A 27,431-nucleotide genomic window follows, 5' to 3' on the forward strand; every position below is an offset into this window, starting at 1 on the left:
GGTGATTCATTGTAGTGGGGGTGTCTGGAATGTGTGATCATGGGTGGTGTAGCGTTTTAAGAATAGTTGTCTGAGAACATGCTTGGTTGTAAGTATGTTTAGTCAAGCATGTGTCTGTGTGCAGCAGCCAGCCCCTGCCATCAGTCCTTTGCTTCCCTGGACTTTCCATGATTCTCAATTCTGTAGGTCAATGTACACTGACCATGATCTTTACGAGTTCAGCTTCTTCAACCAAGAAGATCATCCAGCTGCACTTGTCAATTCACTGGATCTGTGCACAAGAGCAGCCCAATAGAACATTTTGGCTACCACAAAAGACCAAAAAGCAGTTGTCGAATTGCGAAATATGCCCCCAAAATCGGCCTTATTGAGAGGGGGAGCATACACACAGCAAGTTGTCATGTTGCCTTTGGCTGAGAAAATTCTAGCAAGAAAGCTGCACATGAGAATGTAAATGTTAAATGAATGTTAAATGTCGTTTACTTGTAAAGCGCACAGCTGCCCCAGCAAAGGGGCGTCCCGGCGCTGTATACCGCTGGGGAACCCGTCCTGGCTTTCCCTGTGGGATGGTCCCTACTGGGAATCCCCAAGGTGGAGCCAGGCATCCCCGGCGTTGATGGGGCCGTTGTGGAGATTAGGCAAGCTAATGCCCAGAGTTGCCGAGTGGGACCCCAGGTTAGAGTAGGCACCGAGGAGAGAATTGTCGAGTCCGCTGACCCTGGTCCACGACCCTGCCGCGCCGGGAATTGAACCCTGGTCCCGGGCCGACTTCTGCTCTCGGGTCTGCTGCCTCTAACTAGTGAGCCACACCACTCCAGAGAGAAGTGAAGCAGTGGGAAAGGAGAAGAAAATAAGGCAAATGGGGCAAAGCAAGGACGAATAGAGAACAAGAGGAGGGAAAGACAACACTTACAGAAATGGAGAGGAATATAGAGTATTCAAATTTGCAGGAATGATCTGAGCTAGAAGAAAAAGTTACTTTCCTTCGGTAATGCTCTTTCTGGTGGATACTCTATATAGCTGCAGATTCTTCACCTTTAAATATCCTGCAGGTGCCAGACTTGCCTAGAAACTTCTGCAATAGGTATCCAGTGACACTAGAAGGTGCTGGCTCTGTTGCGACGTCGGAGACGGGGTTGTGATGGAATCATCAGGATGATATAGTGCCCGGACCAGCGCACTTACATCAGTCCCACTCAGCGCAACTTCAGAGGTGCTCTCAAGAAACGGACAATCAAGCAGTGGTGTGACAATTAAGAAGTTGAAACGGGTTAAGAAGGACAATATGTAGTTTTACTTTCTGGAAAAATAGGGGCCCCTGCCTAATTGGATAAACCCTAGCAAGGTAAAGTATTATTTGGAAAAGCCTGCACACCGGGTTATGTGTACTGATAGTTCATGAGTAACTTAGACAAGATAATTATAATAACAACAAATCATTCTCAACTCATAGAAATCTGATCAAGCTTGTTTATTTTTTGTGTGTATTTGATATTTTAGCCGTTATTACTTATGATCATTTTTTTCTTCCTTTCTTTTTTTTGTTCTTTTTTTTCCTTTTTTATATCTACTCTTACTTATCTCATTACAAAAAACATGCTATACATACAAAACATATCAGATAATTTCACATTAAAACATTTTTTTTAAAACATCATCATCACTATTTAATATCACAGCAGAGTTAATTCCTTCAACGCGTTTCGGCCCGTTGCCTTCCTCAGGAAATCTGCCTTGTTTGCTGTTATGATACCCGTAGTTAAAAATGGGGAGGACTCCTTTTCAGACAGTCTAATCGTCACTGCGTCTTTCAATCTGCGCAGGACAGCTGTTCGGTTTCGATGCACCGGTAGTCTAGGGACTGGTGTATCGCTTGGTCCAGCTTTTAGGCTTCTAGCTTGGTTTCTGCTTTGATGCGATAATCCCACTTCAATCTGTATATCCGTATAAACGTCTCCAGCTCTCATCGAACGCCTGCCTGCTCCCCGTTCTTGCCTATGTAGTTTTATCCACAACGAGGAAGAGGTAGGATCACTGCAGAATCTGTAGGTAGATAAAGTAGCCAACAGAAAGATCACTACCTAAGGTAAGTAACTTTCTTCTAATGAATACTTTTACCTGCAGATTTCTTACCTTTGTGTATAACCCTTGGGTAGGAGGACTAGAGAACTGAATCAAGACATCATGAAGCACACTGGGCAAATGACTCTATCCTCAATTCCAAATCTAAGCAATCACGTTTGGTGGAAGTACAAGGATCACATAAGTGTGTTGCAGATACAGCCACTGGAACCCCATCAGCAGAAGTGGAGAATTTTGCCATGGTGCAATGAAATTTGATTTCTTCAAGTGGGTCTTTCTTGGCTAGAGCATAGCAGATCTTGATGGATAAAATGATACAGTGAGATAGAGTTTATTTCTGTACTGCCTTCCCTTTTGCCAGTCAATGTAGCTGACAAAGAGCTTCTTGTCTCGACAAAATTCTTTTGAGCAGCTGATGTGGAAGCTTACTCCATGCATCAGGTCGTGCCTGTAAGGCCTCTCCTCCGCATTAGTGGGATGTGGTGAAGAGAAAATCCATGGTAGGGTAAGGGAGTGTCCCAGATGAAAAGGAGACACCACGTTTGGGAGGAAAGCAGTTTTTGTTCACAACACCAACTTCTCTGGGAAGAACCACGTCAATGGAGGTCAGATAGGCAAGGTGTGCAACTTGCTTATTCAGCGAGCCAAGGTAAAAACAAGTACAGAAACTGTTTTTAACATCGAAAAGCCTCAACTGAGCACGAGCTCAAAAGGAGTCCCCATAAAAAACGTTAAATTCATATTAAGGTCCATCTGAAGCATAATAAAAGGGGTTGGTGTGTCCTTTTTTGTCAGACCTCTCAGAAATCTCCTCACCACTGGAGAATTAGACAGATTTTGTCACCTAGTCATTAATCATAAAGGTGTAGGCCGTTCAAGAGTGGGTGCAGAACCTGTCCCCTTAGATTGGGACAAAAAGTCTACTATGAGTGGAAGACCAATAGTGGCTACAATCAACATGTGCCGAAGATCTGTATAACACAATCTTTGTGGCCAGTCCAGAAAAATACGAATGACTTGGACCCAGTGTGACTAATCTTCCTCAGAAACAAAGGAATCAAGGGTATGAGAGAAAATGTTTTGAGCTGAATTGACATATATTCCCCAAGGCTTCCTGTGATGATGCTGGAGGACTCCAGTACTTCGAGCAGGCGGCGTTGTCCACAATGGCTTAAAGGTCCCCATGTATTATGCACCAAAGGGCAAAGAGGTCTTTTACCATCCCTGGATGGACAAGCCACTAGTGGTCAGCAAGATGATGCCGACTGAGACTGTACACTCAGGTGTTCATTGTAGCTATGAGATGGTTGGCTGCCATCCCCGACTGTGCTGGTGTGCCAGTGTCCATAGTCTCAGAGCTTCTCGACAGAGAGTCCTTCAACACCCTACTTATGGCATTGAAGACATAATGTCAGTTAAGATATAGACCAACCAACAGCAAAGTATGGGGATACAACCGGATCGCCTTCTGCCCCAGCAGACTCCGGTGACAAATCTCTCTTTGATGACCAGAGGCATCTGATCTCCCGGTCCTCCAAATGCGCTCCCCATCGTAGGGTCGAAGTGTGCGTTACAAATGTAGCCACTGTTGGAGGAGAGCTGAAAGGTCTTCCTTGTATCAGTTTGTCTTTCCATTCCCAACAGGCCAACTCTGCTGCAGCGTCCCTGGAGATCACAATGGATTCTTTCAGATCTCCTTGAGGTTGGAACCACTGCCTGTGAAGGTACCTTTTTTTTTTTTTTTTTTTTTTTATTGGAGTTCATGGTGCAATAAGGAAATACATAAATACATTACCATATGCAAGGTTTAAGAACATCTGATACATATATGAACAATTAAAGAACACAGTATTGTAATGTAATGTGGAGGTAAAAAATTGTATAAAAAATCAATCAATAAATATAGCAATACAGTACATTTCAGATTCTTATTCTATCGTCCATCCACTTCTTAACCGGGGCCCATAATCGTCTTCCCATTTCTCTTTTTTTAGCGCCTTTAAATTCATAAAGGCTAGACTCAATATTGTAAATAGCCAAGAATCTAGAGATCCACATCTGAAAAGACGGGGCTGTTACATCCTTCCAACCGGCCGAAATAATAATTCTAAGTACGGCAACCGACATAAAAACCAAAGCAGCCTCGTCATCTGGTAAAACCAGTTTAGAATCTGAGCCAAATAGCATTAGTGTTGGGGATAGATCGATCTTATGACCTAGCAGCCCCTCCCAGAATTTTGTTATTCCATCCAGGACAGGGGTCAATCGTTCACATGTAAAGAACATATGTATTAGGTCAGCTTGTCCCTTATCGCATCTTGGGCAACAATCATCATTCTTGACACCCCAGGCAAATAATTTAGCCGGTGTATGGTATAGATTAAAGACTGTTTTAAAGTGTTGTGCTCGTAAATTGGACGCCCGAAAAATCTTTTTGTTCAAGATTAATGCTAGGTCCAAATCTACATCCGGGTTTCCCAATTTAATTGCCCAATCACTTTCCACTTTTCCTACATCGTCCTGTAATCTGGACACCAACATGTTGTACGTATCTTTAATCTTCCTACATCTTCTTCTCATACCTTCAACCACAGGAAAATCTACAAGGGGTTTGAGCTTTGGTCTACAAGCCTGTAAAATGACGGAAATTTGGCCATATATAAGCCAATGATTTGAGGGGAGGCCATATCTCCTTTGCATGTCCTCAAACCCGCTTATCCTATCTCCTACCATTAGATCTCCAATAGTCTTAACCCCTAAATCCTTCCAGACTTTCAGTATCCCGTCATTGTTTAAATGAGGAAAAAGGCTAGAGTTAAACAAGAGAAGAGACAGATTGACTTTAGGAATATGAATTTTTTTTAAAATTGATTTCCAAACATACCATGCACCAAGCAGGACCTTAAATCGTGCCTTTCTATAAAACCTATATTCCAGTTCGGTTAACAGTAATCCCAAAGCTTTCTCCCCCATTAGTAATTGAAAGATGGAAGGGGGACCCTGGTTGTCTACAATAATTGCATCAGTATCAGATTGAAACAGAATTGACATCTGGGTTAGGAGACAGGTCCAATGATATAGTCTCAAGTTCGGAAGTGCCATCCCACCCCTTTCCCACGGAAGAGACATAAGGGTCGTTGAGCGTCGAACCTTGCCATACTGCCATATGAACTTGATAAAGACAGATTCTAGTTGCTTCAGAATTTTCTCCTCAATATATAGGGGAATTGCTCTAAAAAGATAAAGCACACTTGGGAATATCGCCATTTTTACATCATTTACTCTCCCGACCAGCGAAAGATGAAGGGCATCCATCCTTTTCAGTTCTGCCTCTATGGATTTAATAAGGGGAGGATAGTTCTCTTCCACTATCTTACCCACTGTAGCATTTATCTTAACCCCTAAATATAAAGAAGAATCAACATACCTAGGGTCGGGTCTTGATATGTTTCTAGAGAAAATTATCTGGGTTTTAGATTCATTCAGGAGATATCCAGAGCCTTTACCAAACAGTTTATCCATCTGTACCAGTTCTGGGAGTGCTAGCTGCGGGTCTGTTGTGATAACCGCCAGGTCATCGGCATAGGCTAAAATCTTGTTTTCATAACCATTGTAAATCACAGGGGATATTCTAGGGTTCTCTAGAATCTTCTGAATAAGCGGATCGATATATAGAGCAAATAATATGGGGGAGCAGGGACAGCCCTGCCGTGTCCCTCTACTTATCTTAAACTTGTGTTTTCTCTCCCATTACCGTAATTGTCGCTTCTGGGTCAGTATACATAGCTTTAATAGCCCTAACAATATTTGGACCAAACCCCCTCCCAGCCAAAATCTTCCAGAGGAAGCTCCACTTCACCCGGTCAAAAGCTTTTTCTGCGTCGAGCAGAATCATGGCCATCCTATCCCCCATGACTTCCTGGGCATCAAACAGGGTTATTGCTCTAGATATGTGATCTGTCGTGCCTGTGAAGGTACCAATGCAGAGAATTCGTGTGGCACTATGCATGAGCGATCAGGAGGATGCAGGAAGGCAACAGACTGAGCAAATTCACAAACAACAGGACTGGGATTTGAGCTCCCACCTAAACTTCTGAATCATTTCTTGAATTTTCTGAATCCTTTGCAGAGGAGTGAAAGTTCTGAGCGAGATGATAACCAGTATCAGCCAAGGAACAGGAAGTGCTGAGAGCGTTCCAGGTGAGATTTTGGGTGATTAGCTGAAAAATACTGACTGCAAATGATGGATCACCATGTCAGGCAATTTGACTTTGATCAGCTAGACATCCAGGCAAGAGCATGTTCCAGACCATCTGAAACTGGCTCTGAAATGTTGGCTCCCACCACTGCCGTCACCTTTGTAAAGACTCAAGGTGCTGAAGTCAAGCCAAAAGGTAGTACTCTGAATTGGTAATTGGCAGTACACACCAAAGACCACTTCTTAAGAGATTACAGGATTGGAATGTGAAAGTATGTGCCCTGCAAGTATAAGGACACCATCCAGTTCCAATAAAAACCAGAGCCAAAGACAGCACACTGAAGTTGTCCTTCCTGAGGAAATAATTCAGAACCCTTAAATCGAGGATTGGGTGCAGAGCACCATTCTTCTTGGGAGCGCAGTTCTTGCTCGAGCGCCTGTTTTATTGCCCCTTTTCTGCAGCACAATTTCTACCTCCTATTGCATGATCCGCAAGTGTTCTTGGGGAACCTGAGATGGATCAGGAGGACAGCTCGGGAGATGCTGAAGAAATAGTAAGTGTGGTTTATGAAAGTTATATAAGTGAAAGGGTGGGAAGTAATTTATTTAAAATACTATACTTTTATTAAGTTAATTTAAATTATATTTTTTCAAATTTCATTCTATTTACGAGTGAGATATTTAAATTATAAAGAGGGGATGCTGATCTAGTTGGGTGCTTTTGAAAAAGAAACCTAATCCTGGATCTCACTGAAGCTGTTGGGATTGATAGCCTCCTGCATCCTGCTGGTCAGGCATTCCAGGTGGCATGAGTACCTTCACTAGCCTACCTTTGATGATGACAAGAAGGCTTTCCACTACAAATAGATTTGGCTCGCAACTCCAGGAAGTTGATATGGAACTGGGCCTCCATCAAAGATCAGATGCCTCTGATCTCCAACTCTCTCAGATGGCATCCACAAACCAGAAGCAATGAATTGGTTACCAATTTAGGCTTTGGCCGACACAATCACAGTCCAGTAGCCACCACTGCAGGTCAGTTGCAGTCACCTTTGAAATATGGTTGTGGTCGGAGAGATCCCCCTAATGCTTTACCGACTTGAGATCACGCTGTAGAGCATGCATATGCCACCTGGAATGCTCGACCAGCTGGATGCAGGTGGTTATTAATCCAAGCAGCCTTGGAGTTGTCCTCACTGAGATACAGAACAGAGGCTGAAAGCTGAGTCAGCTCAGAATCAGAGAGTGCTATTGGATGTGCTTCTTCGTCTGGCTTTGACTTCTATGCTCCAGGTTCTGGAGTGGGTTGTGGCGCCCTGACCGATGTCAGCAGCCTAGCCGGTGTGGGCCTCCAAATTGGTCCACAAGTTCCAGCTACAGCTGAGGGCAGACACGCTGATGGAGTTGAAGGTGGAGGTACTTCCGATTCATTGGGGCCAGGAGGGGCCAGACGGAGCCGTGGGGAAGCGATACCTTGGCGAGGCAGTGTCCTTGATTGAAGTGCGACTATAGGAACCCTTTCCCCCGTTCTAAGGCTCATGGGGCAGTGTCTCCTTAAAAAACAAATTGCCATATAGAATACCTAGTGGGTACTGTATCGTGTGCATGACTAATTTGCCTTTTTTTCACTTGTACATATATCACATTGATTTTCATAACTTAACCGACATTGTACCGAGAGTTAAGTGAGAAAAGAAGGGATCTTTATTCTGTCCTGAAGAAGAAGCCTTGAGCTTCGAAAAATGTTGACATACACAGGAAAGATCGGTCATTAAAGCAGTATACTTCCGACCCACGTTTTTAATAGTACCAGCTCTAAGTGATATTCAATTTTCTAGTCCACAGGAGCTAGGTATTTTTTAAACTCACTTTTTTCACTCACCCCTGACCCTTCTTCTCACTTATTCCTACACCACACATAGTTCTGAATATCAGTGCTCCCACGTAGTCGTAGGTTGTAGCACGCCCCGTCCTGCAGCGGGGCGGGAAGACCCCTATGATGAAGCATGACACCAAGGGCCATTTTGGTGTGTGATGGGTATTTAAAGAAACACTATGTGCTTCCAACCACTGTAGGAAACGCACATGACCTGTGAGTACATTATATTCCATAAGTGTATCTAAGGGTGGATCTTGTTGTTTATGAAACATTTCTAGAACAGGATGTTTCCACCTCTGGTGTTCCTTTTGGGCACTACCTCTTAACTTCCCTCTTTGTTCTTCGTAGTGCAGCAGAGGGAGCCAGCAGCGTGCCAAAAAGACGTAGTATAGTTTTGCAGGAATAGAGGATTTGCTGTGATGCCGCTAAGGGACCCAGAAAGTCTGGTTGTTCTGGGATGAATCGTATAGCTTTGCCTCACAGTCCAGAATGGCCTTTGAATTCATTAAGGTACAGTTTTTATAGGTCGTAGGGTTGAGTTCCGACAGCAGGAACCAAATGACAAATCTGATGGGGATCTGTCACAGACATTTGCTTGTGACAGTCCTTACAAGATGTGAACCCTTTAGTTTTAAAGGGTGACATTTCCCAAGCACACTGGTAGTTGAAAGATTTTCTTTTCATGAAATGGTCTTGCGTAAACACGAGTGGCATCTCCTAATCAGCATCTGGTGGTGCAGACAGAAAGGAACTGCTGTGAGTGTGAATGGGTGGTGCTTTTATGTAGCTCTCATTGCCACTTCCTTAGTATAATGATAATTTTCCAGATCCAGACTGATGCTTGGGAAATAATCAAAAGTTAAGGACTCTACAGTTAAAAGCATCCATCAGAAAAGCCTTTTTCCCCTATGGCTTCCAGAATTTGGATACCTATTAGGAGGATGTGTTAGAAAAGCACCAGGACTGTATTCTGTTGAGGAGGCACTCAATACTACCAAACTTTCCGGTGAGGAGTGAATGAGGAGTGACCTTTGCCTGGCCTGGTAGGTCGCCCCCCCCCCACCCCCCCCACTGCTGCAGCTGCGCCAACCCTTGTGCCTGACCCTCTGCTCCTGCCTCAGACATTCCTGCTGCCCATTCCTGGGCGCAGTTTTTTCCCTCGCCCCCACTGCCCACAGCCCGCTTTCCCGCTGCTGCTGCCCCTACGGCCCGCCCCCGCGCCCATTCACTTAACCCCTGTCTCCCACCTCCCAGCTCCTCCGCCCCCCCTGCTCCCTTAAATCTGGAGACAGCGCGCGGTGAGGAGAGCGACCCCTGACCTTTGACTGGCCTGGTAGGTCGCTCCCCCCCGCTGCAGCTGTACCAGCCCTTGTGCTTGACCCTCGCTCCTGCCTCAGACATTCCTTGGCACCGTTTTTTCCCTCGCTCCCCCCTGCTCACAGCCCGCTTTCCCGCCGCTGCTGCCCCTGCAACCCCACCCCTGCGCCCATTGGCTTAACCCCTGCCTCCCGCCTCCCAGCTACTCCGCCCCCCGCTCCTTTAAATCTGGAGACAGCGTGTGGTGAGGAGAGCGACCCCTGACCTTCGCCTGGCCTGGTAGGTCGCTCCCCCCCGCTGCAGCTGCACCAGCCCCTGTGCCTGACCCTCACTCCTGAATCAGACATTCCTGCTGCCCATTCCTGGGTTCCTGGGCGCCGTTTTTTCCCTCGCCCCCCTGCTCACAGCCGCTTTCCCGCCACTGCTGCCCCTGCGGCCCCGCCCCACACCCACTCGCTTAACCCCTGCCTCCCACCTCCCAGCTACTACGCCCTCCCAGCTACCCTTCAAATGGAGGCAGCTGCGCAACCGCGTGCAGCGGCCGCGCCAAAGGCAGGCCCGTCTGCGCCAGTTGGCGCCCAGCGCCAGAACCCCGCGAACGCCATTACACCAGACTCCACTACGACGCCAGCAGCCTCCACGCACTCAACGCCGGCCGAAACCACACCTGCTTCCAGGCAGCCCCAAAACTGACCCACGGACCCTTCTCCTGCGGCACCTGCAGCTACACCTGCGACAGAACCACCAAACCTTCAGAGACTGGATCCAACCACCTCCGCTGCATACTCGTCAACACCTGCTCTGCACGCAAACACGTCATCGAGCTCTGGGATCTGTCCAACACCTCCGCCCCAGACGTGGCCTTTCTGACCGAGACCTGGTGGAACGACTCCTTGGCGCCCGACATCGCCATAGCCATCCAGGACGGCTACAAGATCACCCGCAGGGATCGTCCCAATGGAACCGGAGGAGGAATAGCCATCGTCCACAAGTCCACCCACGCAGACGTCACCCTCAACGCTGCCGAACACCTGCACTTCCGGATCCACACCGACCCCAACACCACCCTCAGAGGAACACTCATCTACAGACCCCAAGCCCAGTTCAGCGACTCCATCGCCGACCTCGCCAGCACCCAAGCACTCGCCTCCAGGGACTACATCCTCCTCGGGGACATGAACTTCCACCTCGAGAACAACAACGACGACGCCAACTCCGCCACCCTGATCGATAACCTTGCCAACCTCTGCCTCAGACAACTCGTCACCGCACCCACCCACGCCGCCGGCCACACGCTGGACCCCGTCTTCTCCACAGGCACCCACGTCGCCTTCAACCACACCACCGAACTCCACTGGACCGACCACCGATGCATCCACTTCACCTTCAAGAAACCAACCACACACCACCGTACCCAACAGCATGCTAAGTCACCAAAGACCGGCTGATCACCACCCTCACCCAGAACCTCACCAACCGACCCCACTAACCCAGACACCAAAGCTCGCAACCTCAGACAGTGGATCGACGACTGCGCCAACACCCTCGCCCCGCTCAAGAAACCCTCCAACAACCACGCAAGCAAGAGAGCCACCTGGTTCACCAACGAACTCCAGACCTCCAAACGCGCATTCCCGAAACTGGAGAAAATATGGCTCCACAAACGCACACCGACCAACCACGCAGCCCACAAGGACGCAACCCGAAGACATCACCACCTCATCAGATTAGCCAAGAGATCCTCCTTCAAAGACCGCTTGGATAACAACGCACACGACAGCAAAGAGCTCTTCAGCATCGTAAGGGAACTCTCCAACCCCAGCGCCAACGATATCCCACCCTCTCAAGAACTGTGCGACTCACTAGCCATCTTCTTCCACCGCAAGATCACTGACATCCACGACAGCTTTAACACCACAACCGCCCCGACTATGCCAGACCCCACCTCCCCTGTGAACAGCGCCATCCGCTGGCCTCCTGGTCCAACGTCAACGACCACGAGACACGCAAGGTCATGAACTCCATCCACTCAGGATCTCCGTCAGTCCCATGCCCACACCACATATTCAACAAAGCAGACGCAGCCATCGCACCCCAACTACGGAAGGTCATCAACATCTCCTTCGAAACAGCTAGAAACACGCCAAAATCAACGGCCTCCTCAAGAAGCCCAAGGCAGACCCCAAGGACCTCAAGAACTTCCGGCCCATCTCCCTGCTACTGTTCCCAGCAAAGGTCATCGAGAAAATCGTCAACAGACATTTGGCCCGCCACCTGGAAGACAACAACATCTTGGACCCTTTCCAGTCCGGATTCAGACGAAACCACAGCACTGAGACAGCCCTCAGATGACATCAGACGCCAACTAGACAATGGCGAAACATCAGCCCTTATCCTCCTGGACCTGTCAGCCGCCTTCGACACGGTCTGCCATCGCAATCTAAAGACACGCCTCTTAGAAGCCGGAATCCAAGGGAAGGCCCTGGACTGGACCACGTCCTTCCTCTCCTTCAGAACCCAGAGCGTCCGCCTCCCGCCCTTCCGATCCGAAGCCACCAAAATCATCTGCGCCGTCCCCCAGGGCTCGTCCCTCAGCCGACACTGTTCAACATCTACATGGCCCCCCTCGCACAAGTGGCCCGCCATCACGACCTCAACATCATCTCTGACGCCGACGACACCCAGCTCATCCTCTCCCTCACCAAGGACCCACACACCACCAAAACAAACCTCCGCGAAGGAATGAAGGCCGTCGCCGACTGGATGAGGAACAGCCGTATGAAGCTGAACTCGGACTAGACGGAGGTACTCATCCTCTGACCCACCCCCTCAGCCTGGGACGAGTCCTGGTAACTGACCACACTGGGAGCAGCACCAACATCCACCGACCATGCACGCAACCTAGGATTCATCATCAACTCCTCCCTCTCCATGGCTAAACAGGTCAACGCTGTCTCCTATTCCTGATACAACAACCTCCGCATGCTCAGCAGGATCTACAAGTGGATTCCGACTGAAACAAGAACGGTGACACAGGCCCTCGTCAGCAGCAGACTAGACTACGGCAACATACTCTACACAGGAATCCCAGCCAAACACCTACGACGACTACAACGCATCCAAAACGCCTCCGCCCGACTGATCGGCAACGTCCCCGCCGCATCCACATCACCCCCCACCTGAGAGACCTATTCTGGCTCCCCGTCGACAAGAGGATCACCTTCAAGCTCCTCAACCACGCACACAAAGCACTACACAACGCCAGACAAGCCTACCTGAACAGCAGACTCAGCTTCTACACCCCCACCCGACAGCTCCGCTCCACTAGCCTCGCCCTCGCCACTGTCCCCCGCATCCAAAGAACGACCTCCGGTGGCAGATCCTTCTCCTACCTCGCCGCCAAGACCTGGAACACCCTCCCTACCCACCTACGTCAGACCCAAGACCTACTCACCTTCAGAAGACTCCTCAAGACCTGGCTCTTCGAGCAGTAGCAGCACGCCCCTCCCATCAGCGCCATGAGACCCTCGCAGCTATGTAGCGCTCTCTACAAATACTATGATTGATTGAATGTTTAGGATGGCCAGATTACCTGGCTCTGGTGTGTACCAGTGACCAATATTCATGTTAACTGTCGGGCAAAAGGATTATTTTGCCCAGGGCTCCTTCAAAGGAATCCCTGAAAGCCTTGCTGAATGGAAGCAATGTGGACAGCGACACCTGTAAGATATCCTTGAGGTTTATAGTTCTTTGCTTCAGTGCAGGTTCTGATAGGTCAAAGACCGTGGGCTGCTTTTCTAATTACCAAGTGAAAAGTTGACATCTTTGGGGTGGGGAGGGTGGGGGAGGGTAAGGGGGGTTGGACTCGGTGTAGGGTCACACTTGATCAAAGCCAATGTTTCCACTGACACCAATCTCGAAGCCGGTGGGTGTGCAGGGGCCCAAAAGATCAGGACAACACTGCATAGAATCTGTATGACATCAAGGGCATCCCTGGAATTAGGCCATATGGGCTGGTAATATGTCCAATGGGGCCAAAGGCACCCTAGAAGGGATAGCCGCCTTCCTAAATACATCCACAATAGCCTGCATGAAGGCTGACAGATCCATCCCGGCGTTGGGTACTCCGGGAAATTGGGCAACACTGCCGTTTGAGGAGGGGAGGAGGTGGGAGTGGAGACAGCAACTCTAACTCAGCTGTCTTCTTCACCACCATTGAATATGCTACCTCCACGGTAGGGAGAGAAAGCACACAAGTATCTGGGGATGTGTCCAGATCACTGGCTTCGAGTTCCTCACACCAGTACATACCTTCCTGACCTTCTAACTGGTATTCTAAAGGGTCCATTGGCCCCTCCCATTGTTCCTCCAGAATAGGGCTCAGGTGCTGATCCAGGACACGTGGGTCCTGTCGGCACTGGAATAGGCATAGATCGATGCCGTTCGGTTTCCATGTCAGATTTGTGGATGAAAATGAGGCTGGCGTTGGTGTAGGTCACTGTGGCATGGGTGCTATACAGACTGGAGGAACGCCTATCGGCGGTGGAGACTGATCGAGCACACTCCGTGCTCCCAAGAATCGGCCGTGGTCAGAGGGAAGGCTCCCGGATTCAATTGAAAATGTCGATCTGACTAACATCTTGGGATACCAGTCTTCACTATAAGCCTACCCTTCAATTTTCTTGACCAGGGATCCTCTCTCCTCCAAAAAAGTGATCAGATATACTTCACCACATCCATTCAGTTATTGGTACGGACGATATTACTTCCACCAACAAATCCAACTGCTATTTATCTTATATGAGCAGCTACTTCACCCATATTCATCTTTCACGCCCTGAAGAAGTCCCTTTTGGGACGAAACGCGTCGGCTGTTCTTGAAAATAAATGGAACAATAAAGTGGATTTTTTTCTAAAAAATTTGGACATTACTTGCATCGTCTTTGTAATAAGTTTTGTGATAAATATCTTTCACAAATTCTATATGTGGTGCTTCTGAGCGTATGTATGAAACTATCTTAAGTTCTATGTAGAACTGTGATGGTGGGTGGTCATTCGGAGTGCACACAAACCCCCGCTTAGAATAGAAGGGGTACTTACCTTTGGGGTAATCTTGGTTAGGTGCATGTACAAGGAAGGTTCCACTGTCCGCTTTGTTTTAGTCTCACTGTGGCATGACCGATGCAGGTCCAGATCCATGGGACCCATTAGAACCGAGGCCCAAGTTGCCGGCACGGAACGAGATGAAGCCCCCTCTGACTCCACGGGCCCAAACGAGCCAGAGGGGTTGGTCCGCTCAAATATGCTGCGCATGTCTTCATAAAATTCTTTAACCTGAGCAGGGCTCACTGCAGCTCCTGTAAAAGCTGGGGTGCTTGGAGTCAGCCCTGGCAACAATTCTGAAGAACTGTGTCTTGAACGCCGATGTTCCTTCGTCGGCAGACAGATGATTACCCCCCCCCCCCCCACCTTCTATCCATCACTGAACACAAACAATTCCGCAAAACTCTCAAAACCTGGCTTTTTCCAAAATAACCTCGGCACATCTAACTAAGCCTCACACGTGGTCAACCGTTTTTGCTGCAAGCGCCTTGAGACCTAACGGTGATAAGCTGCGCTATATAAAAACTTTTGACATGACATGACATGACATGACATGACATGAGAAGAAGTTGAAGCAGGCTTCGACTTCTTATATTCTAGAGCCTCTTACCTGAATGCCCCAATGACTTTGTGGCAGGAGCAGTTATGTGACCTCCCCAACGGTCGGGACTGAGATCTCCTAGGAGTCGTGTGCCGCTGTGCCACCTACCGGGCCGCTAGCAGCTTCTGGGACCACTCTCTCAAAACCTTAGGTGCCATTGCCCGGCAATCCAAGATGACGTGGAGTTGTGGTCACGCTTGAGACAACAGAGACACACAAGGTGTGGGTCCGTAACAGACATAGCGCGATGACAGGCACCACGTGGTATAAACCCTGTGTTTCTTAAAGACATCCCTCAACACTACCTGGAGGAAAAATTCCTCAAAAAAGAATTTGACAAAATGTTGAAGGAATTCTGTCAAAAACTGTCAGAGGGGTAGCTCTTTTGCCAGATCAACGCTAAATGAAGCGGAAAGAAAAGAACTGACATCAGCGCACCAAGGTGGCTCTTAGATAGGTGACGAGGACGAAACTTCCAGCACGGACGCCGCCCACAGAGGCAACCAACGGCAACTACCTGCATGCATGGGTACTGCTCATGCAAAAATCTTCTGGATCCAATCTGATGCCCGGGAAATTTAAAGGTAAGAAATCTGCACCTAGATGTCTCTATCAGATACAGAATTTAAAGGCATCTTTCTTTACTGCTTGGATTTTCCTGACCCACCATAAATCAGCCAGAGACCCATCGGTGGGTCATGCTTCATAGTTTGGGAAAAAATGACCTATTCAATATGGTATCCACTTTTATCCAAGGTCTGATAAACATTTTCCAAAATCCTCTTGTAGCTCCGCAAATAACTCTTGATCATCCTCCATTTCAGTCGTCTCCTCTAACACAATCAAGTACTGATCCAAGTAGATTTACAATTAGCGAAGGAAAGCCCATTAAAAATAACAGGAAGAAAAATGGTTAGTCATTATATAGGAAGTAAAATACATGCAGGACTTTAAGGGGCCAGCCACAAATAGCAAAGTAGCAAAAGTTATTCCTTTGGAATTAGAATGAGGTCATACAAAATATAGAAAGTGAGCTGAAAGAAATACATGCTTTTGGCATTAGGATGTTAGCTGCACACACAGGATTGAGGGGGGAAGAGGCAAATCTCACAATTTACAGTGTTGGGCAACCATCCATGAAGAACTGAAAGCTTCATTAGAAGTTGAGAAAATAACTGTGTATGAAAAGCAAGTCTTGTCAAATATATAAAAAGCTGGTAAGTTAGACATTGGGGCCAAAGAACTCTCAATTCAGCTCAATGCATCAGTGTTTGCAGTGTATATTTGTTGCAAACCAGAGACATGCCCAAAAATTCTTTATACTGAACCTAGAGAGAACACTGCACTGTACTGCTTGGTTATGAGTGTTCTTCGTAATTAGCGTACTGGAATACCTGTTCATCTGGACCTTGTGCTCCCGCATTAAGCCAACTTCCACCTTGGCTTTTTTAAGCAAAGCCTGCTTGTTTTCAAACTCTGAAGACTTCATGTAATTCTCAATCCTTTGGTACTGAGCATCAGAAAAACGAGCCAGGGAGAGGAAGGCCTTCATTTTCCCACTTTGCAGCTCCTCGCTGCTACCACTGCTGTGACTACTGGCAACTTCCACTGCCTAGAGGAAGACACAGGTACAACATTATAAAGGCTATGGAAGGTTTGATTCTCATCCCTTTGGTCACTAGACAATATAAATTTGATGACTGGCAAAAGTTTATTTTTTTACAATTACATACCTACAACATACATTAAAAACAATGGACATAGGGAATTACAATGATGTGTAGAGAAAGCACCACCCATAGTGATGAATACAAACACACATACAAATTATAATTTACACTCCCATTGCCATTTGTAATTGAGGACACATTCGGAGCATTTCTACACTAGATGTAATTTGGATTCTAGTTAATATCAATTTACCCTTTAGATTCAAAGAACCTTGAAATCATCTTCTATATTCAGACTGTCATCCAAAATGTTTTAAACAGATGGCAATGCAGATATCAAGAAGAACACTGTGCCACCACAGAGCACCGCTAAATGACACCGGCCAAGGTATAACCAGTGATCCTTTCACTTATGTCTTGAGATCCATTCTAGTCAATTAGACACAAAATGTGAGTGTCTCCAGAGAAGGATGGAAGAGTGAGAAAAAAACATGCAGGGGAAATGAATCTCCAGAAAATACAACATGACTTATATTTAGGGCTCCTGGCCTGCATCTACCATTATTTATTTTTGGCACATCTTAAAAAAAAATTATCCATATTTTTAGTTGGTGAAAAGAGAAAACTATAAAAGTGTATTTTAACAATATATGTTTTTTAAAAACATTTTATTGCAGAAAACATTACAGTACATAAGCAGACTGTGCATCCCCCCCCAGACGGAATTGTGACAATATAGAATGCAGATCCACGAGGAGACCTAGCCATGAATTACATTTTAGTACCTTGAATTTGAGGGCAGCACATCATGCATAAATCAGACATATTGTCCAGTTGTATTGTGACTATATATCATTACTCAATTAACATATAAGGAACCTAAAAGGGGAACAAAACCCAATCCCCACCCCGCCCCCTTAGCTCATCCTACTTATAAATGGACAACAAAACATGTAGTAGTGGGGGGGCGTGGCTAGCGGCCAAGCATGGCGGCAGCGTGAAGTGGGAGCTCCTCACGGCATAACGGCCTTCTGTAAAATCCGGTAACTTAATCCGTCGCAAAGCCTGCCCGAAGCGGCGGCACCTACTCAGGAACCGAAGCTGCACCTCCTGATCTAACCCTGGTGAAAATCGGTTGTCGAGAACTGCACTTTTCAACTAGTGCGCGGTGAGGCCTACAACGAGAGGGAGACCCCGGCCTGGATTATCCGTCCACCCTGACGGAAGTGCGACCCTCCTGGGCTGAACACAGTGGCGACGACCGGCCCCCCGTGGGACGGACGGCATTAACCATCTGCTGCTGAAGGACTTTGTGGGGCCGTCCAGAACAGTGATTGAGAGCGGCGACTTAAGCCGTAAACACCCCAGAGAACCAAGGCGGTGGGTGAACTGAGAACACTTCCACAAGAAGGGCGGCCCCTTGGGACCTTGTTGGGCGCCATTTTGGAGTCAAAGTTTACCCGCCTCGGACGCCCGAGACCAAGAGTGAGCACCTACTGGATACGAAGCGGCACAGCGAAACTACCGTCGAGGCTGCCCTTGATACAGTCGTCGGCCTACGGGCCCCACACAACGGTCGGATCTTGATCAGTTCCCTGGGGCGGCACTGTCGCAGCGACGGAGTACGGAGGAGACTTGTGCCAGACGCAGCTACCACCCAGTTAGCGCCAGGGCTCCCGAGGCAGCAACATCCTGGGAACACACGGCCTCGCATCATGGCGGGCAAAGGGACCAGAAGCTCGTCGACGCAGGCGAAATTGGACAAGTTTGCTTATAGCCAACAGGGACACTCGCAAGTTGGCGGCCGGCACTCCTCGGGTGCAGCACCGGACGTGGAGGGCACCAAAAAAGTGACACTGGAGGACATTATGAAAACCCTTTCGGAGGTACAAACAACGGTGGGCTCCATTTCCTCTGAGGTCACTCTGCTGAGGGCGGACTTTCAGAAAATCACCGAGAGGGTTTCTCAAGTTGAAGTGGTTACTAAATCACTTATTCAGGACACTTCAGACCTACAAGTGGCAATGGAGCGTATGGAAAAAGTCACGAAAATGTTACGGGACAAGCTGGACGACCAAGAAGGGCGTTCCCGCAGGAACAACGTACGCATTCTTGGCCTACCGGAAACAGAAGGGAAAGGAGCCATGGACCTCTATGTCGAGGACCTCATAAAAAATAAACTGCAGCCTAAAGGTCTGTCCCATTTTTTCTCCGTTGAGAGAGCGCACCGGGTCCGGGGTGGAACGCCCAAGCCGGGTGCGACACCGCGGCCTGTATTGGCTAGATTGTTTAACTTCAGGGACGCCATCTTGCAGTCGGCAAGAGTTTCTCCACCGGTCAAGATCCAAAACTCTACTCTGGCCTTCTTTCCGGATTATACGGCGGAGGTTGCCAGGCGCCGGAAGTCCTTCACGGAGGTAAAGAAAGCACTGCGGGACAAGGGCTTGCAATATTCAATGTTGTTCCCCGCCAAATTGCGTATTGTGGCCGATGGAAAAGCGTGGTTCTTTGATACGCCAGAAGTGGTGCGAGACTGGCTCGACGGATGGAGACAGGCAGGGCAGCAACAGCGTCCGCACAGAGAACGGCCAAATCATCGCAACGACAAGCAGGCGGACGACCAGAGTGCTCGACCTTCACACCAAGCGGAGGCTTCCGGACTGGACTCTGATCTGGAAAGGGACCCTCTTGACTCTGGACAGCTGGCTTCGATCTAGAGGTGAACTTTACAGGTGACAATTTATGTGCAACACAAGGCCCTGGAGTTGGTTAAGCTGAGTAGGGTGGGCATTAGCCGGTGCCTACAGGAGACTCGCCAACCCCACGAGCAAGTAACATAGTTGGGAATGGGGAAAAGCACTCTGACAAGTTGGGGAAGCGGGCGGGGAACGGTCCGTGGAGCAGGGGAGCAGGGCGGGGGGTTGGAGGGGTTGTTTCATTGTTAAAGTTGTTGTATTTTGTCATCATGTCTACTCTATGGTACACCACACTGCTGCAAGCCACACAATTATGGTACACTATCACACGGTGCCACATCTGGATTGATGTCGGCTACCGGTCGCCCGTATCAATGATTATGCGACCCGATGGCTCAACAGGTACAAGCGGCGTCCAATGAGGGCGCGCCAGCGATAACTGATGTGCCTCCCTTACGTGTGTTGACCTGGAATGTTCGGGGTTTGGGAGATAAAATTAAAAGAGGTCTAGTCTTGCAGGCGGTCAAGCGTCAGAGACCTGACCTGGCGTTGCTCCAGGAAACACACCTTGCAGGGTCCACATGTAAAGCACTCAACAGGCGGGGATATGTTATGGCGGTGCATTCGGAATTTACATTGGGCTCCAGGGGCACTGGGATACTCATGAAAAAAACATCATCCTTTCTTGTAGGGGGACACAAACTAGACGACCAGGGTCGCTTCGGGGCGTTGCATGGACAGTGGGAGGGTCGGCCTCTGAATGTGGTCTCGGTGTACATTCCCCCCGGCGCTTCACTCAGCAGCGCTGCCTGCACTTGGTAAATTTCTCCTAGACCTCCCGGAGGGGGATACAATAATTGGGGGAGACTTTAACGCCGTAATGGACCCAGCACTGGACACCTTACCCGTGCGTACTCGCCCGGGTGGTTCTGCCACACTTCCCGACTTTGTAGAGGCGATGGGCCTTACTGATGTATGGCGACATTTGAACCCAACGACCTCACATTTCACATACTACTCTGCTGTACATAAGAGCCTTTCACGGATAGATTATTTTTTATTCCTAGGGGTGGGTTTAGGATTAGTGGACAAAATGGAAATTCTGCCGAGGGGTATATCTGACCATTCTCCGATATCCTTATCGCTTACCACCAAGGGAAAGAGGAGTGCGAGAACCTATCCACTGTATCCCAATTATTTAAAAATCCCTAAGATACGGAAAAAGCTTAAGCGGGCGACTGTGCAATACTTTACCGAAAATGAGGGGACCGTCTCTTCGCCCTCTATCCTTTGGGAGGCCTATAAAACCGTCCTGAGGGGGGAGGCGATAGCAGCAATTACGGGTCATAAACGGGATTCTAGACGAGAGCTCACAGAACTGGAACTCACACTCCACACCGCAAATATTACTCACATGTCGAACCCCACGCCGAAAACGACACACTTGCTGCAGCTCCGCCAACAGCAATACCATGATCACCTCAAAACGACCGTCCAAACTCAACAGGCAAATACGCTTCATAGGGTGTATGATGTAGGGGACAAGGCCGGGAAAATGCTGGCATGGCTGGACAAGAGAGGAGGTAGCAACAGAGGCATACAAAAGCTGTACACACACGATGGTCAACTACAGACACACCCTGAACAGATCGTACATACTCTGGCGGAACACTTCCAAGACATATACACCCCAGACCGTGACGTCACTGCACAGACAGCGATGATTTCCCTGGAGAATATCGTCATCACTGCACTCACACAAGAGACACAACAAGACTTAGATACTGATCTTTCAGAAGAAGAAATTCAATTGGCGATCCAAAATTTGCAGACTGGTAAAGCGCTGGGCCCCAATGGCCTGCCTGTGGAATGGTATAAGGCAGTAGCCCCCGTGCTAAGTAAACCATTGCTGAACATGTACCAGGACAGCCTTGATAGGGCGACTCTGCCGCTTGACCAACGCACTGCCACCATAGTGGCTATTCCTAAACCGGGTAAGCCACCGACTGCGTGCACCTCCTACCGCCCCATTTCCCTGCTTAATGTGGAGGCGAAAATCCTAGCTAAGATCCTGGCCAGCCGTCTTACACAACATCTTCACACACTGATACACCCTGACCAATCGGGCTTTATGCCCCACAGAAGCACGGCAATGAATTTGAGGAGGGTTCATGGGGTGATGGCGCGCGCGCACCTCCTCAATGAGCAAGCAGTGATCCTTTCCCTCGACGCCACTATGGCTTTCGACTTAGTGGAATGGGAATACCTATTCGCAGTGCTTACTCGTATGGGCTTCGGACCAAAATTTAGGGCGTGGATACGCCTGCTGTACACACTGCCAGTGGCACAGGTGGTCGCAAATGGACACATTTCAGCATCGTTCCCACTGAGACGGGGGACGAGACAGGGATGCCCATTGTCTCCCTTGCTCTTCGCCCTGGTACTCGAACCATTGGCAATCCTGATCAGAACTACACCGCTGTTTCGAGGGATCACGTGGAAAGAGGGGTGGGAAGATAAGATCTCCCTGTATGCAGATGACATGCTCATTTACATGGTTGACCCTGATAGTGGGATTCCTGCCTTACTGCAGCTTTGTAACACACACGGGGCGGCGTCAGGTTACACGTTAAACTGGTCAAAATCTGTGGTATATGTACTCCGGGGCCCAGAGCCATTGTTACAGGAGGACTGCCCCCTGGCCTTAACGACGTCCTCCTTTAAATATTTGGGTATTCACATCACGAGAAACGCCACCGACTTCTATAGTGCAAATTTAAAACCTCCTCTAGAACGTCTGAAAGCTGATGTCAAACACTGGGCGACTCTGCCCCTGACCCTGCTGGGAAGGGCGGCTTTATACAAAATGATGGCGCTTCCCAGGTTTTTATATGTTTTGGAGAATACCCCTCATTTGGTTGCACCACACTATTTTAAACAGATTGCGGCGCTGGTCTCCAGCTTACTCTGGAACAATGGCCCAGAGCGTATCGCCCATGATAAGCTAGTGAGGAGTTGGTACGGAGGAGGGATCGCATTACCCAACGTCCAACTGTATTACTGGGCGGCCCAACTTAAGATCATTAATCACTGGGTGCATGCCCCACGTGACGATCCGGCGTATAAGGCTGATTGGTCACAGCTTGGGACAGACTGCATGCTCTCAGTCCTGTATAATAAAGCCCAAGTCAGGAAACTGATCGGCCCGACGCAACACACGGCTGCACTGTGGCACAAAGCACAAGCGCGATTGGGCTGGGCGGGTAAACTTACCAGACTAACGCCACTGTGGGATACCAAGTTGTTGGGTAACCTTAGATCATGTAAAGGATTTGCACAGTGGGATCGCATAGGAATCTCCACGGTGGGGGACCTGTGGGACAAGGGCACAGTGATTGCTTTACCCCAACTTCAACAACAGTATGGTTTGGGCCCTACCGAGACATTCAGATACGTGCAGATAAGTCACGCACTGCTCCAGGCGATTCCGCCGGGCACAGATCTTCCAGAGTCATCACCATTAGAGGACAGGCTACTGACGAAATTTATGCCACAGAGTGCTACCTCTCTTACCTATAAAAAGTTGGTCAATAATTTGGTGGATCCGGCCCTTTCTCATGGCAGTGTTGTGTCGGTTTGGCTTTGGCCCGCACTTTCAGAAATGGATAGGGTTGCTCTACGCGGCGCCGAAGGCGCGGGTACGAGTGAATGGGTGCCTATCACGCGAATTCCGGGTGGAGCGGGGCACCAGACAAGGATGCCCGCTGTCCCCCCTCCTTTTCACTCTCACTATAGAAATACTGGCGGCCAAAATTCGTCAGAACCCAGAGATCCATGGCTTCAGGTGTACCGAGTCGGGGGATACTCAGGAAAAGGTTTCGTTATATGCAGACGATGTACTGTTGTATATCACGAACCCCGAGGTCTCCATAGGGAAATTGTTCAGAGAGTTGGAAGACTTTGGGGCAATGGCAGGCCACACCATCAACTGGCATAAATCAGTCTTGTATACGCCACGGGGAGCAGTGCAGGGAGTACCGCTACCGGACCGTCTACTCACCACCACTGAGGGGTTCCAGTACCTTGGGGTATATGTCACCTTGGACAAAAAGCTCTCGTTCCAGAGAAATGTGGAACGGATACTGAAGGAGGCAGTAGAGGATATGACAAGATGGAGACAGTTGCCGCTCACCCTACTGGGAAGGGTGGAGATGTATAAGATGATTACCCTACCCAAATTCCTCTACGCACTTCAAAATGAGTACTATCCGCTTCCAACTAACACTATCACTAGAATCCACGCAGACCTGCGGTCATTCATATGGCTAGGCAAACAACCACGCATTGCGCTCCAGACACTCCAACGACATCAATATAGTGGGGGGATTTCATTACCGAACCTGGAGGCATACTATTGGGCGGAACACCTGACCCCCATTAATGACTGGCTGCACGCACCAGCGGATCACCCAACATATGCACTAGAGAGGCATAAATTATCCGCACACAATATACTCCACTATCTGTATGGGGGAAAGGCGGAGAGAACGCTCTTGCCAGCGACTTTGATTACGATTAGAGCATGGTCCCGAGCTACTAAATCCACGGGATGGGAGGGGCGGCCAACACGTCAGACACCACTGTGGCACTGCAAATGGTTCACGGAACTCCATAAACTGAAAGGCTTCCAAAGGTGGGATGACATAGGGATCTCCACTATTGGGGACGTGATTAGTAAAGGTGAGCTGAAGACATTCGCGATGCTGCAGGCAGAGTTCGGATTACACCACACACAACGATACAAGCACCTACAGCTAGTACATGCCTGGAATGCACAGCAGATATCACTACAGGACATACCGGAATATGCACCTTTGGAAGGGAGACTCCTACAGGAGCAGATGGTACACCAGGCAGTGTCGCTTACATATAAAACCCTCACAAACAATATGTTGGGTAATCTGGCGAAACTCAGAGGTACATGGGAGGCGGAAGTGGGGCAGCTGGAGGACTTAGACTGGGAGCTGATACTGATGCATCCCCGAGAAGTCGCAATTAAGTCACGGTTGAGGCTGATCCAATTAAATGTGTTACACAGGACATACTTCGACCGGAGGCGTCTCCACAAGATGGGTAGGATAGCGGACGCCACGTGTCTTCGATGCAATACTGAACAGGGAGATTTCTACCACACCATATGGTCCTGTGTGAAAATTCAAACGTATTGGTCTCACATCTTCACAGAATTGGGGGAGGTGTTGGGAACAGAGCTAACACTAGACCCGAAACTGGCGTTACTAGGAATGGTGACCGAAGTAGACCTGCCGCGCCCACACATCATTTTCCTGGTGTTGGCGCTGGTGGTAGCGAAAAGGGACATTGCGAAATACTGGGGGGTGGCGGAGCGGCCAGAGATTGAGGAATGGAGGAGAGGTCTGGACCTCTATATGGCAGCAGAACGAGTGACATACAAAGCTAGAGGCTGTCCAAAAAAATTCCGAAGGATATGGAGCAAATGGAGACAATACCATGGCCTAGAGGTGGGGCACATAGGAGGCAACCCATAGAGGGGTAGAGGGCGGGGATGGGCGGGAGGGACCACCTGATAACGACGAGTACCCATACAAGACCGAGACGGTGATTCATTTAGAGACTCCGTGCATGCGAGATGCTATATTGTGTTATGGGAGTGGGGGCAAGAACTACTACACTATACACGAATGGAACCGGTGGACTGGTGACACATTGTTTGATGAACTTGGGAGCTGCCTGTCACCCCTTGAGGGGGACGTGCTATTAGTTTGTAGGGGGTAGTGGGGGAAGGGGGGGGGGGGGAGTGTTGTTGGAGAAAAAGACAAAAAGCAGGATCATGGGGTTCCATGTGGAACGCGTAACATTGGAAACATTTGCACACTACTGGAATACCTAGGTGTTGCCGCCCGGCCTCCGGGTTGTGGGCATGACGGCTGTGGACAAATAACATGATGTAAGTTTGACATGATGGGATGGGCGTGCCACAACTGTATTCTTTTCATACCTGCAAAAAAATAAAGTTTAAAAAAAATAATAATTTGGTGGATCCCACATTACAGCTACAGGAGAAATGGGTGAAGGACATAGGAGAGGTTGATGAAACAGAATGGAATGAGGCGCTCGCCTCACCGAGGGAAGTGGGTATATCGGCGAAATTCAGGCTAATACAACTCAAAATTCTACACCGAGTCTATTACACGAGAACACTACTGCACAGGATACAACGAACACCTCACCCATTTTGCCTCAGGGGGTGCGGGGAAGAGGGGACTCTGTACCACACCCTGTGGGAATTCCCGCTGATACAGGAGTATTGGAAACAAATTATGCGTACAGTTTCTCAAGCAGTTAAGGTGTCAGTCCTGCCTGAACCTCGAAAATGTTTATTGAACATTTGGGACCCCAATGATTTGGACCGGTATGGGCAGTTGTGGGTCACGTTGGCCATTACAGTAGCAAAGAGAGACATAGCGCAAAAATGGGGTGTTCCGGACCTGCCTACAGCGACACGATGGGCTAAGAATATGGACTTGCTGATGGTAACGGAAAGGGCAGTGTATGTACTTAGGGCGAGCCCCAGGAAATGGAATAAGATCTGGGCTCCCTGGAACATTTATAGAGGGGAAATCTGTGAACCTTTGCCAGAGGACGAGGATTTAGACTCTGAGGAGGAGGATGATTAACGGGGTGGATGTTTTGCTTTTTATGCGCTGGGCTATAATATAATTATATCTGTTCGGGTACCGAATTATGAAGGACTTTACTGGCTGCTATATGTGGGGGTGTAAAATTGACATATGTTATATGATGACAAATACGTTGATTTTCTTACCTTTGTTTTTTCTTGTTTCATTATTTCCAATCAAAACTGCGACCATGACTTGCCATGAAGATTAGTTTCGAGGGTGGGGCATTAGTTAGAACTGAGACGAATCAGTGTTGTTCGGCACACTGTATTGGGACCGGTTACTGATACGAAACTAAATACTTGAATGAACAGTGTCCAGTACATGTTCGACCACGCATCTCCATATTGTATTACCAGTAGACTGTATAGTGAAATCGGACTGCATCCTTCTGCACTATTGTATGTATCAATGATATCTTCATGTCAATAAAGATTTGCCAAAAAAACATGTAGTAGTGTCGACCTTATTTCTCTGTGCGCATCTGCGTTAGGCACCCAAATAAAGGAAATACTTTCCTGTCCAATATAAATCTCGTTCAAAGCGCCCATCTAATGGCGCAGGGCTCTGCACTCCAGAGGCCTCTGCCACAGCAATATATGACGCTCAAGCGGGCCTAGGGCTTAACAGAGAAACAGGTTCCTCCACCAGAGAACTGAGTCCGGCGAGCCAATTAACCTACACCCCCCCCTCCCTGCCCACCCACCCCAGATTGCGCTTATGACCACCTAGCTCAATGCATGAAATACCAATGACTCATACGTAGCAAGCCACATCTATACAGAGGAGCACCCGGAACAGAGTACTCCCCCCTGGCCCCGCGCCTCTCGGGAGCACAAATGCCAAGCAGGACCTAACCCTACAGACAGCCCCTCTCACATCAATCACCAGAGGGATCATTCAACTCACCCGGGGGATCCAGCCACAATCATCTATAATCCGCCCACCTCTTCCATATTTTATAGTGCTTCCGCGGACAGCCACGGGCAACGAAGATGGGCTGTTCAAGCCCCATGTTAAAATCTAGACCATTCCTCCATGCAGAGAGCGGGGGCCCCCGATCATTCTTCCAGCTCCTGGCGATGTCCTGTTTTGCCAGGGTAAGACCCAGGAGCAGCAGATGCCGTTTATAGAGGTTGCCACCTATCCCATCCATCACATGGAGA

The 27,431-nt window shown here is 48.7% G+C and overlaps 1 protein-coding gene across 1 annotated transcript in view; it reads right to left on the reverse strand.

The window, feature by feature from the left end:
- ATM (ATM serine/threonine kinase) overlaps window positions 1–27,431 on the reverse strand; it is a 1,399,724-nt gene that overhangs the window by 220,632 nt on the left and 1,151,661 nt on the right. The window contains exon 49 of the mRNA XM_086935231.1: window positions 16,575–16,792. Coding sequence (XP_086791357.1) covers window positions 16,575–16,792 — 218 coding nt within the window. The remainder of the gene's footprint in view (window positions 1–16,574; window positions 16,793–27,431) is intronic.

The sequence above is a fragment of the Lissotriton vulgaris genome, chromosome 8 (assembly GCF_964263255.1).
Source record: "Lissotriton vulgaris chromosome 8, aLisVul1.2, whole genome shotgun sequence".
Lineage (NCBI taxonomy): Eukaryota > Metazoa > Chordata > Amphibia > Caudata > Salamandridae > Lissotriton > Lissotriton vulgaris.